The 13,586-nt window shown below is 34.7% G+C and overlaps 1 protein-coding gene and 1 long non-coding RNA gene across 10 annotated transcripts in view; both read right to left on the bottom strand.

Annotated features, from left to right (window-relative positions):
* Imp (IGF-II mRNA-binding protein) overlaps positions 1-13,586 on the bottom strand; it is a 150,563-nt gene that overhangs the window by 111,494 nt on the left and 25,483 nt on the right. For 4 of the 9 annotated variants that reach the window (XM_087412617.1, XM_087412619.1, XM_087412620.1 and 1 more), the window contains exon 1: positions 198-1,297. The exons of 3 other annotated variants lie outside the window; for them this stretch is intronic. In XM_087412617.1, the coding sequence (XP_087268743.1) occupies positions 198-372 (175 nt within the window). In that variant the 5' untranslated portion in view covers positions 373-1,297. Of the gene's footprint in view, positions 1-197; positions 1,298-13,586 lie in introns of those variants that run through there. 2 more of the 9 variants (XM_087412623.1, XM_087412624.1) reach the window with 1 other exon arrangement.
* LOC147907628 (uncharacterized) overlaps positions 3,581-13,586 on the bottom strand; it is a 28,139-nt gene continuing 18,133 nt past the window's right edge. The window contains exon 2 of the long non-coding RNA XR_015547181.1: positions 3,581-8,479. This is a non-coding gene — a long non-coding RNA (uncharacterized LOC147907628). The remainder of the gene's footprint in view (positions 8,480-13,586) is intronic.

Genomic DNA, 13,586 nt, shown 5'->3' with positions numbered 1-13,586 from the left:
TAATTGGCAAAGCGATATGAAGCAGATGGATGCTCTTCTTCGATTTCTTCTTCTCTCCTCTCTTGGTCGCCCAACGGTCGCCGTCGTCGTTGTCGTAGTCGTCATGATGAAAAGCAATGTATAAAGCACGTATAATCGGAAGCATTAAAAGCAGCGTTAGCATAAATAATACGAGCAATTTCATACGAGCAACTCACCGTTCAGCTTGTCGATTGCCCGATCGGCTGTGGATTGATCGGCACAGTCGACGAAGGCGTAGCCACCACGCTTTACCAGGATCGTGGTGCATGCCAAGCTGTGCTCCTGGAAAAGTTGCCTGAGAGCGCTCTCGTTGCAATCTGACGGCAGATTGCCCACGTAGAGCTTTGACATGGTGGCTGGCTGCTCGCTTCTCGACGCTATGATGCCGGCTTCCACCGAGTACGCGGCTCGGTCACGTGTATTAGGTGTTTTTCAACGAAAACGACGAATTCGGTGCGCGTGCGCGCGGACTCGCGTACCCGATTCCCCGAGTACTGACCTCGTCGTAGACTCGGGGTCTACGTGGACCCGGCGGGAGTTCAGTGAGTTTGAACGACTACGCGGACACGACACGACGGGGATCGCGACGATCACAGGACGATGATTGAATGAGGTGATAGCGGAGGATGAAAAACGGAACGGAAGGAAAACGGAGTATATGGTACCAGCGATAAAATGGAGCAATCGCGCGGGTTAGATCGGCGTTGCAGGAGTTGCAGGCGTCCGATCCGATGATATATCCTTATTACTGGGACGAGACGCGAATACAACTGTTGGCTGAATCCCGGACACGAATGTGGATCAGATCGCGGATCGCGTGTGGGTCACGGGCTGCACACGCGAGAGGCAAAATGCACGGGGTGAGAGAGAGCACGGGGTCCTTGGACGACTTCTGCGACGAGATCGGTCCTCGATCGGGCTTGGCACCTTCCTTCTTTTGTTTTCCGCTGCTGGCTTCCTCGCGCCTCAACTGGCCGACTGCGAGTCGCTCGATCCGCGGATAGGCGACGACTGTGTGTGCGGTCTCTTTCTCTTTTTCTCACTCCCTCTCTTTCTCTGCTTTTATCCGTCTGTCTCTCTGACAACTCAAACGCGGCGCTGTTGCGCGAATCTGACGCGCTTCCGGTGGCTGTCCGTCAGCAGCTCGATCGCAGAAACCGACGACGATGGAGACCGGCCGGCGTGTCCTCGCAGAAATGGCTCTCCCCGATTGCTCCAAGTTTAAGGGACGCGCGCGTTCACCAAGTCTCTGTTCTGTCTCTTTCCCTCACGTCGACTCGCGGAGTGTCCAAGGAATTCCCCCACCCCCCTCCCTCCCGTCTCTCACTCTCTCTCGCTCTCCTTGCGACGACGACGTACTACCTTCCTTCCAAGCTCTCCTCTCTTTAGCTAGACCACGAACGCGATGTCCAAGGGGCTCTCTCGTTCGGCATGTTGTGCCCCTCTTTCTGTCTTTTTCCTTCACCCCTTTGCCTCCCAGGGTAGGAAGGGGGGGAGGGGGAGAGGCAGTCGAGACGCGATGCAAACTTGTCTCTCTTCTTCTTTTTTTCCTCTGCCATCGTTAGTCCTCTCTCTCTTTCTCTCTTTCTCCTTCTTTTGCGAATTCGTGACTATCCTTGCTCGCGCGTGCACCTCCTGCTTTTTTTTTCTTCTCTCTCTCTCTCTCTCTCTCTCTCTTTCTTTCTCTTGTCCGTCTCTCTCGTGCGCGAACGCAAACGTGGTGTACCGAGCGGGAAACCAACTCGAAATCCACCAGCGATGGAGCGCGGATTGGCCGTTCGTTAACCACGTGGGTGACCCCACCGATTCCCGCCTCTGCTCGCCATTGGCTGCTTTTCGCACGCCGGTTTTCGCAGCCGAGTACGCGCTCCGTGCTCCGTCTGCGTGCATGCGTGCCTACCATGCGTGCACGCGAGCGCGTGAGCGTGCATGCGTGCTCACTCGCTCGTTTCCTCTCGCGGCTTTCCTCTTTCTCTCTCTCTCTCATTCCCTCTCGCCTCGCGCCAATCGCGCACACACTGCGAATGTGCGCTCGTATGTACGAATACGTTACCCATGTGTGTCCTCACTCGCCACCTCTACGCTAGGTCTGCAGAAATCTACCGGGTGTTTTTGGAAAATCGTCAGGTCCTTGAAAGATTTTTTCACAAAAATCTTTGGCACGCAATAATCGTTGCTTGAAAAACTTGTGAGAAATGGCGTAGATACTTTTAATATTTTTTTTAAATATCAAAAGTTTGAAACACGTCGTTAAGCATTTCAAAGAAAAACAGTTAAAGTATTTTAATAAGTCTCATCAAAGATTTTTTTATACGATTCGCGCTACGTCTTCAGCATATTAACAATTATGAACAAACTATAATTGCGAGAAAAATTGATTATTTGGTATTTATTAATTTTATTGACAAATTAGCGAAAAGTGAGAACGCAACATATATAATCTCAATTAAGGAACAATGTATTTTTGTGATTCTCATTGTTTGTCTATTAATTCATATTTCTACAGATATCATATTTTTTATAAATACAAGTTTATCCTAACTTGAGAAATGAGAATTACGAATGAAATAGTTATCCTGTGAATCTTTCCCATAAACTTTTACATCATTCATTACTTCAATATCATACAAGTTAATTTGAATGCACACATAAATATTACAATATCGCGAAAATTTCTTAATTATTGTGAACAAAGTTAATGTCTCGTATAAGAAATCTTTTGTCTAAATTTCTTCAGGATGCTCGGATTCAATTGAGTAGTAGTGCATATGATATGCATGATACTTTACAGCGTGTGTAAAGATTTCGCTGGAGGAAACGCGGTAGATAATAATATTCAAGACCGTGCGAGCGCGCTACAATGTAGGCCGAATTACAATATGAAACGCCGTATGTCGGTGTTCCATTAAAATTAGGCTGCTGAGGAGAGCATGCTAATTATTCCGCGGGCTCCACAAAAGTTCCTTCGCCCTGTTTCTCTCGCCCGACGATCCTGCCGTCCTTGCGCACCATACATATCTCTCTCTCTCTCTCTCTCTCTCTCTCTCTCTCTCTCTCTCTCTCCCCCTCTTTCTCTCTTTCTCTCTTTCTTTCTCTTTCCTCTTTTGCCTGCGCAGGGATAGACAAATCCCACTCTTAGAATGTGTGCCTCTTACAAAAGGGGTGGAGTGAGACAGCTGGCCATGTGCCCAGGGTCAGGGTACTATGCTCGAAGCCATGGAAGAGGACGAAAAAAGGAAGAAACCGCGCCCATGTTGTTTCTATTCACCTGCCTGTACTCGAACGCCAAGCAAAGATGTCGTTAATAAATTACGATTAATTAGTGAGAAGCGAGAAGTGAGAACGCGAGCCGCCAGCGACCGCGGTTTAATTATTGTGACGTCAACGACACCATTCACAAATGTCATAATGTCGTGTTATCCGAGAAATGCGGGGAAGTTAGAAAAAGAAATACTAATGAACTTTTTTTTTTCCGTGAAAAATTTCTTCAACGCCAGCAGACTGATGTTACATCATTACATGGCACATGTTCTCTCGGCGTTTTTCCATACTTTTATCCTTGTTTTCAGGTTATATTCTACTTTTTTAAATATTCTACTTTTTCTTTCTTGTACGTTATTATACTATCACTCGCAAAAATGTATGTATATGAGTGTTCATGAAGTATAAATGTTTGTGAATATATTCGCAGTGTATTGAGCTCCGGTCTATAATTTTGCTAAGATCTTATTGTGCAGTTCTTGCAGTTATTATTGAATTATTCTTTATCTCTGTTTAGTATTTGGATATTATAAAATAATTATTATTGGTGAAACACTTATGAGAAAACGAAAAAATTTTAGTTTCTAATTTTCCTAATTTTTGTCTTTATGCTTCTCCGAATTCATAACAATTACATTTGACTTATATAGTTACCTACAGAAGCGGCTTGAGAAATTTAATCGAGGATGATTCAAATAAGTAAACATGAGTAAAGAGCAAACAACTACATTTATAGCGCATGTCTTATAAAATAATATCAGTTAAATGCTGTTTAGTTCAATTCTTATTGTACGTATTACGGTAGTAAACATATTTGTCTATAAAAAAAAATAATTAACGTACTACATTATAAGATTGCATATGGAATAGTCATACTATCATTTGTATTTTTTAGCGGATGGTATGAAACTTAAAACTTTTTGAAGAATGTTTGTTTAATATAATATAAATTGTATAAATATGAATTATGCAAATTTTTGTATATAAGAAAATTAAAAAATGACCATTAAAATAAATCGCGCGGAGGAAGAGTCATCTCGAAGTAGAAACAACATATTGAAAAAAATGGTATCAAAATTTAATTACCAAACGGGACAATGCATTCGTGTACGAGAGGATTGACAAAACAAATATTGTTTTCTTTTAAATAATTTTTCAAAACAAGTGGTACTCGTTTGTCTGTTTATTTGTCGAGTTGTTTTCGTATTTCAACTTTCGAAGGCCGTAGTATCTCCATCTTCTGTCTTCGCCGTGTCGATCGAATGAAAGGGAAAATTCAAGGGAAAATGAATTGAAAACAGACACCTCGGTCTCTGGGTTGTGCAGCTGCGCCATGTGGCAAATGTTTCCAGTTGGGTCTACCAAAGAGTGCAATCTGCCCCCATGATGGGCCGGCTGCTCTCGGCAGAATGCATCCAGGAAGGAGATTTGGAAAAAAGAGAAAATTTTCGGAAAACTGTGGATGGCTATCTTCCGATAGCCGTCCAAACGAAAAGCAGTATTGTGATAGCAATTTCTATCTGTACACTGATTTTTAAAGATGGCTCATTGGTTCGCGTTTTTTAATAACTTCTAAAATAAATATTATATGCATATGCAGGCTGTACCAAATTCTTGCATTGTTTTAAAAAATCACAAATAATATAATTTTAAGCACTGAATTTTAATTATTTTATTATTATTGTGCAACTCATTTATGTAAAAGTCATTCGTATATAACCTTGCTATATTCAATTTCTTGAATAAAAGTACTTTAATAAATGATTTATTAAGACCGTATATGTGACTGCACAAATAAGAGCCTAATTTAAAGCCTATAACAATCCAAACTGGATCTTAGATGCTTAAATAATTTTCATGTGAATTTATATATCTATTAAATATGTAGTCATTTGAACTGCGAATTGGTTTTCGGATATACGAACAGAATTAAACTACTGTAATAATACACAAATTTAATTGACAAGCAATTCAATAATTTGATGCTCAATCAGGCATCCTAGAAAGATGTTAATGTGATGAAAAACTTTACTTATGACAATATTTTACTTATGACAATATTTTACTTATGACAATATACACAGTATCTTTATTAAGCATTGCTTAAGGATTATGTATATAGTTTTGCAAAAAAATATGATAAGATTGTTATTGATTATTAATCTTTCACAAGAGAATTCATATCAATTCAATTTTAATGTACCGATCGGTAAAACATCTTTTTAAATGAGCTAACCTACTAAGTATCTCGTATTATTTCATAATTATAATATTTAATAATTCTCAAATTCACCTTTAATCATAATAGCTATTAAATAATTATGTTATGTTTGGATAAAAACGTATTCATTTTGTATTGAGATGCATAAACAATAGATTAAATAATTATTGATTCTTATAGCATTGTATCATAATATTAAAAATTTGTAACTAAAATAAATAATTCCAATTCTTTGAAATACAGCTTTTTTTATTTTTAAACTTTCAATTATCAGAGTGCTGTAACAATCGGTAAGACAGGGTTTAGGAGATTTCTGACTTGCCAGCGAAGCAGCTGCCGTTTCTATAGCAGTTTCGAACGAACGCAATTTTGTTTCGCATCTGTCGCTAGAAGCTTTTTTAGCACAAGTTCGCATTCGCATTGTCGCGTTAATAACACTTTTCGTTCCGGCTGCAGTGAAGAAAGAAGTCAATCTATTAGACTTCTATTTCATATATTGAGATCATTTCTTCGCTTGATATCGCGGCAAGACATTAAATATTGAAAGAAATCAATCTGAGCTTACTTATTGGGAATGGATTTCAATTATCTGATGCGACCTATTTATGTAAAATATTTATGACAATCGATAGAAAGGAATATTTTTTATTTTGCAATCTACAGCGATAAATACATAAATAAATCCGCGAGTTAAAATTTGACTGATAAATTTATTATTTTTTAAAGCGTTGGGAATAAATCTCTGGATTACTTGTAATTATATCAAAAGAACTGAATGCTTCAAAATTACTATGATAAATGAATAATTTTTTTATTTTGTACATTTCTTCTTATATTTGCGCGCAAATTATTCAAATACGGTTTTATTCGAACGCAATATTCATTCATAAATATATTTTTGTTTAAACAATTATTTTTTCTTCATGATCAAGACTTTATTTTTCTTATTTCTTTTTTTAAATTTATCTATCAATTGAGAACAAATCTCATTTCATATTGATTGTTGAAAAATTATGCATTTCTTACGAATATTATTAAAATCATTGTTTTAAGGGCGAGCATTTAAAAATGTATCAATGTTCAATGAGACAGGAGTCACCCTAGCACAATACTACCGATGATGAACCTTAATCGTTTCGAGGACAATTTGTAGTGGCGTGCAGCGCGACCGCAAATGTTTTAAGGGACTAACTTCTTCACCTCGAAACTTGGTTTTACCGCAAAATGATCGGTACGCGAGCATTTCTAGGACTTTTAAACATAGAATGACTTAAGCACATCCTCGCAGATTCAACGACGAGGACAATTTGGAACAGCCTGTACCAACAGACTAATGAACAGTTGGCTTCTATTGGTGGTAGGTTCCTATGCTTAGGCTATGTTATAGTAGCGCAGCTGGCATTGCCTCGGTTTCCTTCTTTCTCTCTCTCTCCTACACCCCTTTTTCCTAAACGACTATCGTGTCCCTGCCTATTTCTCTAGCGGATCTAGCCCTAGCAAAATATGCCATAGCACGTATGTAGATGCGTTTCCCTCTTTTCGTACGCATCAGGAACCGTACATTATTTATGGAAGTCGCTCTACCTTGAATTTCATCATTTTATCATAGATTAAAGTACACCTAATTTTTGCAAAACTCACTTATATTTAATTTTTTGAAATATTTATAAGCATTGCGATTTCATATCTGAATATCACAGATATAATTGTAATACCTTGTTTGTATTTGACGATTGAGAAGTATTCACAGATTAAATTGTAACTTACACATTAAAGATATTCAAATATCAATACGATTTGTACGTGTATAAGAAAACAATTATCATAGTAAGACTATTAATTTAACGAAGAAGTTGTCACGACAAGATAACAATACTGATTCCCATTGTAAATTTTAAAGAATAAATTATACAAAATAAAAATGTTCATGTTTTACTTATCACTTATTATTCAAGCATAATGTATTTTTATTTTTATTATGCATAAATGTATCTTTTATTATGCTATCTATGTCTATAAAGTTTCAAAATATTCGTCAAATCATCGAACAAAAATGAGTATAATTAACAAAAACGAGTATAACTGAATAGAAAATTTTTGATTAAATGTACTTATTTTTCTTGAAATAGAGAAGAGATCGTATAGCATTTATGTAATCGATTTCAACTTTTAAATGGATTTTGTAGCGAGATGAGATGACACAATTATAAATTTTTCTTGGAAAAAAGACAGAATTTAATTGATTCTTATTATAGTGGCGTTTAATTATCTCACAATGAAGATTATTAACACGTAACCGTCAATTCGATGCTTCATGCCGAAGTAATAGATACATGACCGACAATCTATGTATTTATATATACATATTGCGCTATCGCGTTCTAGCCGGGCAGCTGCGGCCGTTACGAATGCCGTGGTAACGAGCGCATCCAAAGGATCGGGGAATCCATTATGCCGCCGTGAAATCGGAAGAAAAAAGTTGGCGGTGCACAAAAGAAGCGGATCTCACGGATGGATCCCGCGATGACAATATTCAGAGAGGCTGCCGGGAGTTCCCTTTTTGAAGGACCTAATTCTATCTCCTTCTCTCTCTCTCTCTCTCTCTCTCTCTCTCCTCTCCTCTCTTCTTTCTCACTTCTATTCTCTATTTTTCTTTTTCTCTCTCGCTTGCGCTTTTATGCCTCGCTTCGCTTCTCTATCCTTTTTTTTACTTCGCCCTTTTTCTACGAGCGAAGGTACCGCCACCTTGTCTTCAACTACTGTGAAGGCACTCATCCGAGGATGAGGAAGGATCCGCGAAAACATGAGCTACCTTCCAAGTTTTATTAGTTTTATTTGGTGGTCGTTGCACTTCGCAAAGAAGTTCCTTTCTTGATTTTTTTCAATGAATTCTTTCTATTGCTGCTTATATGTTTTCACGTAAACAAATAGCATTTGTCATACGTAAATATTATACCCAAAGTTAAATGTCTAAATCTGAAAAAAAACATTTCAAGCGATTTATAAAAATATAAATGTTACTATTTTCAGTTAGTTCTTGACTATATTTTGTGATTATTATATCTTTATTATAATTGTAATAAAATGTGTTTTATATTCAAATCAACATTAATAATCAATAAAATAAAAATGTCATAGAATAATTTACGTACGTAAATATAAGTATAATATTTATTATAATAATATTTTTAAATGTATTTTTATTATTATGGATAGTCATAATTAATATTTTTTATTAGTATTGTTTATATTTAAATTTGAATATTATTTCACCCTTCAGAAACAGCGATATCTGAATAACAATATATTTCTTTATCTCACTTTGAAGGGGCATCTTTATTAGCAAAAATTTTAAATTCTTGTCCTAAGGTTTTATTACTCATACGATCACGTGCGAAAGGGATATATTAATTCAACGACAATGTTTTTTGCGACAACGCTTTTGCTTCTATCTTTCGACAGTTAATCTTTCCTTGCGTGCGACTTGCGTTGCTAATGCCTCTTAATTCGAACTTTTATTGCATCCATTTGAATTCTCTTTGGGCTCAACCGTTGCATCCTATAGCCGTTCTCCTAGCCACCTTTCCTAAATGTCCTATACCAGATGGAGAATGGCTAGACTTTTGTAATCTATTCTGTGGTCGCGCCGTGTTAAAAGGACATAATCACATGATGAAGGCAATTTGCGATTCCGACAGTTAACGTTTCTTGATTTTGCGTGCGAGCAAAGGATTGAATTCAAATTTTAAACAAATACGCTATTCAACGTCTATATCCGTGTTCGTAATGTAGACTATTAAAAGAATGGACAAATATTTTTATTGCAAATGTTTGAGATTGTTTTTATATTAAATTACTATTATTTAATAATAATCTGGTTCTTTAAAATCTCTTTTAATTTTTCGCGAATTTTTTCTTCTTTCTTTCTTGCTGTCTTTATTTCTTGAAGATTTAATGTACTATATGAGATAAAAATGCACGTATATCTTGAATTATATAATGTTTTATTGATTATATAATTTTAAATTTCAATTACTTTTGATAATTTTTCTTGCATATTATCAAGACTTGTATAATATGGAAGAGCGTATATTTTTCTTAATCATATGTTAGAACTTAGAATAAATGTGACATGTGCATTTGATACAATAACCGATAAAAAAGCAAATTTAAAATGTAATTATGGAGGCATATTCGGCAATTTTCTGTGTGAATAAATGCATGTATATGCGCTTCTGTGCATATGGTAAGCAAAAGGGCAGATTGGGGCGCCAGTTATGGATACAGCGTAAGAATGGCGGCCTAAAATTCGCGATCGCAAACGTTACTTTACTATAAATTCTTGCTAAAATCTTGTATTATCAAATAATCAAAGCCACGAAGTTAAAAAGATGCAAACTGAAAATTTAGAAATTATTGCAATTAAATATTTTCAACGGATTTATTACTTACAATTAGTTGCATTTATTTACTAATTTATTTTTAATGTATAAAGTCGAAAAAGATCAATGGTTTAGGGAGAAAAAAGAGATAAGACAATAAATGTAGAAAGTGCAATAATAAAAAACATAGATTTGTGATAAAAATTGTGACAAAATATTTAAATGGTTCATACAAATTGTTGTGTGCGATTTTTTTATCAATAAAGTTATTCTTATCCAATAAAAATTGCTTGCAAAAACAATTCTATTTAGGTGCTATTCAGCTACAAAGGCCAGCAAAAAACTTTCACATAATAAATTTTAAAAGTTCACTTTAGTTTTTTGGGTGTATACTTATTAATACACTGAAAAAAGTCTAAATTTAAATAAATATTTGTTTCAATACTGCCAATTGAACATTTACATACAATAAGTAAATATTTACTTAATAAAAAGAAGTGATTGTTAAATCAAATTAATGTTTTTTTTTTGTATCAAATAAATATATTTTTATATTTAATAAATACTTGGTACTATTTAAATAAATATTTATTGAAATTTAAGATTTTTTTTCAGTGAAAGTTATTTTATAGTATACATATATTTTTATAACACATTGTAAATAAAATTATCGTTGCTTTAAAAACAGAATGTTTTATTATGTATGATTTTTCAAAATACTACAATTATTTTTTATATGGACATAAATTATGCGCTGTGTCATCAAAAAAGATTAATAATAAATGTTTTGTTTTTTGCTGTTCTTTCTTACTGTGTGAATTTTGTGTTAATTTTGAAAGTAAAATATGTCTAAGACAAAATATATTTAAAAAATAATTAAGGTATGAGTTTCTATTATATTTGATATATATCATATAGTATCTTTTCAGAAATATCCTTAAATATATTTTTATACTCAATGAAAAAGAAAGAATATTTAAATAAAATTGAATTAAAAAATGTTTGTTATTTTTATTAGATTATTTTGTTTTTGTGTACATTTGTTTGGACTCTTGTGATCTTTAATCATTTTGTCTTCCAATTTCTTTATAATTTTATAATTTTAATTTTATTTATTTTCGGCTCTATTTTATATATTGTTTATTTATTTTGGCTAAAGAAAATTCAGTTAGTCGAAATGTTCTATACGTTTTAAAATAAGATTTTATTTAATTTTATTTTTATATAATATCTTTTGACTGTTCATCTTAGCCCTCTTTTTTTCTTTTAGTATCTATTACTTCACAAAAATGACCCTATATATCTACTCATAATTTGTGTACATTATATGTATATTTCTCATTTATTATAAAGACAGAAATAATATAAGAAAAATAAAAAAAGAGTATAATGTCGTAGTCTACATTTTTCTAGTTACTATTATGTGATTAAAAACCTGATAAAAAATATTATTTTATTATATATCATTATTAAATATTATTATTAGTCTCTCATATTATATTATTATTAAATATTATTATTAATCCCTCATAATTCACAATGCAAATTATAACTGATTTTGATCGAGGTTAATGACACCAATGCACAAAATGCACCTAATGCCGGGCGATGCAACATGATGCGCATACGCGTCGAATTATTATTGTAGTGCGTCGTCGGATTGGTGAAAGCTATACAGTTGAGGACACGGACATAATCTTCTAGCTCTCCGGAAGTCGTTCGTCAGTGTGCTTCAAAAAGAGGGAGTGAGTAAGGGAGGCGCCCTCGCGGCGGTCCCCTCTTTTGTCCTCGAATCGACGGCGTGCATCGGTAAATTGCATGTCGCATGCAACTCGTCATTGTCGGGATTGTGAGGGGAGCCAACAAGCGCCGTGCAACGATAGCGATGGTGGTGCTTTCATGGTCATTGGAGGGGCTGCATCGGGAGAGGGAGATAATGCGGATAGTGGGGATAGAAGGGGGATAATGCACTTTATAGCAGTGTCGGGCATGAGCCACGTATAGGTTGGTGTTGGCTATAGAATCGTCCCTATCATATTATCTACGTAGAGATAAATTACAAAGGGCTTCAGTTATTTTTGTTTTATATACTGTCTTATTATGCCTTTTATTGCTTCATTATTGTGCGAAAGTTGCTGTCTCGCTTTCTAAGAAATGAGAATTAATGTATTCGAGGACGCTGTCGATTGCCCATAGAACATTTATAACTCTATTCCTTTACGTGCCTATTGATGTAGATTATAGACGGATGGAAAGCAATAATTCCATTTTATCCACAATTCGAGATTATGAAATTGCGAATTAAATTTGTTCATAAGCGTGATGTAATTATACTTTCACTCTTTTTTCACATTTTAGATATCAATTCTCTCAAATGTAATTAAAATCTACATGTCATTTTTCTTTCATATTAATTAAATTGTAACAAAAATCTATCTTTAAATTGAATTGTCCCTTTCTTTAAAAATATGACAACATAATAAATTTATTTAACTAAATTAAATACTAAAATAAATACTAAATTAAATTAAGTTTTTATAAACACTTCCTAATAAAATCGTGTAAATGTAAAATGTTTCCCATTTACAAGAATTAATCAATCTATATTTATACACAATCTATATTATATGCATGATATAACAATTATGTTATGCAGTCGTTACGAATTGATCGCAATGTTCCGAGAAGACATTCTGAATGCATTGCTCATTCGCTGCCTCCATCCATTGGCGGATGCACTCGTAGTGGGAAAGAGGGGAGGGCAATGCACTGCGTGTATTCTGCACACGCATGCTGTGCATCGTGTGCGGTGTATGTACATGTTTGATGCCGTATTGGTGAGATAGTCGTGATGGAGCGATGCCGCCTCGCCAAGGGATAATGCAATTTACGCTACGATGCATTCAGAGTGCAATTTGTATGTTCCATAAATGCATGTATATCCTTTCGGAATTGGAAAAATTTAAAAAACAATTACTGACAACAGTAAGACTCATTTATGACATCTTTATTATAATACAAACACTAATTAATTTCAAGGAACCAAAATAACATAATTTACATAAAAAAAAGAATGAATATAAAGTATATTTTAATAAGAATAATTTACACATGTAATACAAAGAAAACTTAATTGTTTGACATTTTTGATAAATCTTTTTATCAGAAATATCAAAAAATTTAATTTGCTTTATGCTACGTTTCTACACACATTTGAATTATTTTAATTAAAATAAAAACTTCATTTTTTTATAATAATTAAGTAAGTACAATAAATTCACTATTAACTCCAAAAGATTATGAGAAGCACGATTTAATTATATGTTTTTCTTTTACGTATTGCATTAATGCGAAAAGAATATAAATAACAAATAGGGAACAGAATATTAGATATTACTAGAAGATAATTCTTGACATAATTCTGTTTTATTTTTCTTATTTTATTTGATCCTAACATATTATTCGCAAAAGCGCTTTTTTATTAATAAATGGAAGCGACATGCGATCAATACCAGCGTAAACAAATAAGAACTGTGTATCCCTCCTGAAATTACCATCCCGAAAAATATTTGCCCGAAAATAAGAGAAAACAAACGGCATATCTATATAGAAAAACTCAGATGTAGTCAACAGTCGCGAGACTCGGTGGTGTTGTAAGCCGGCTCTCCCTTCTCTATCCACGTGCTGGAAATCGGCGAGGG

This window comes from Acromyrmex echinatior, chromosome 13, assembly GCF_024713525.1.
Source record: "Acromyrmex echinatior isolate Ae372 chromosome 13, ASM2471352v2, whole genome shotgun sequence".
NCBI lineage: Eukaryota > Metazoa > Arthropoda > Insecta > Hymenoptera > Formicidae > Acromyrmex > Acromyrmex echinatior.
This window is presented reverse-complemented; position numbering and strand designations above follow the sequence as displayed.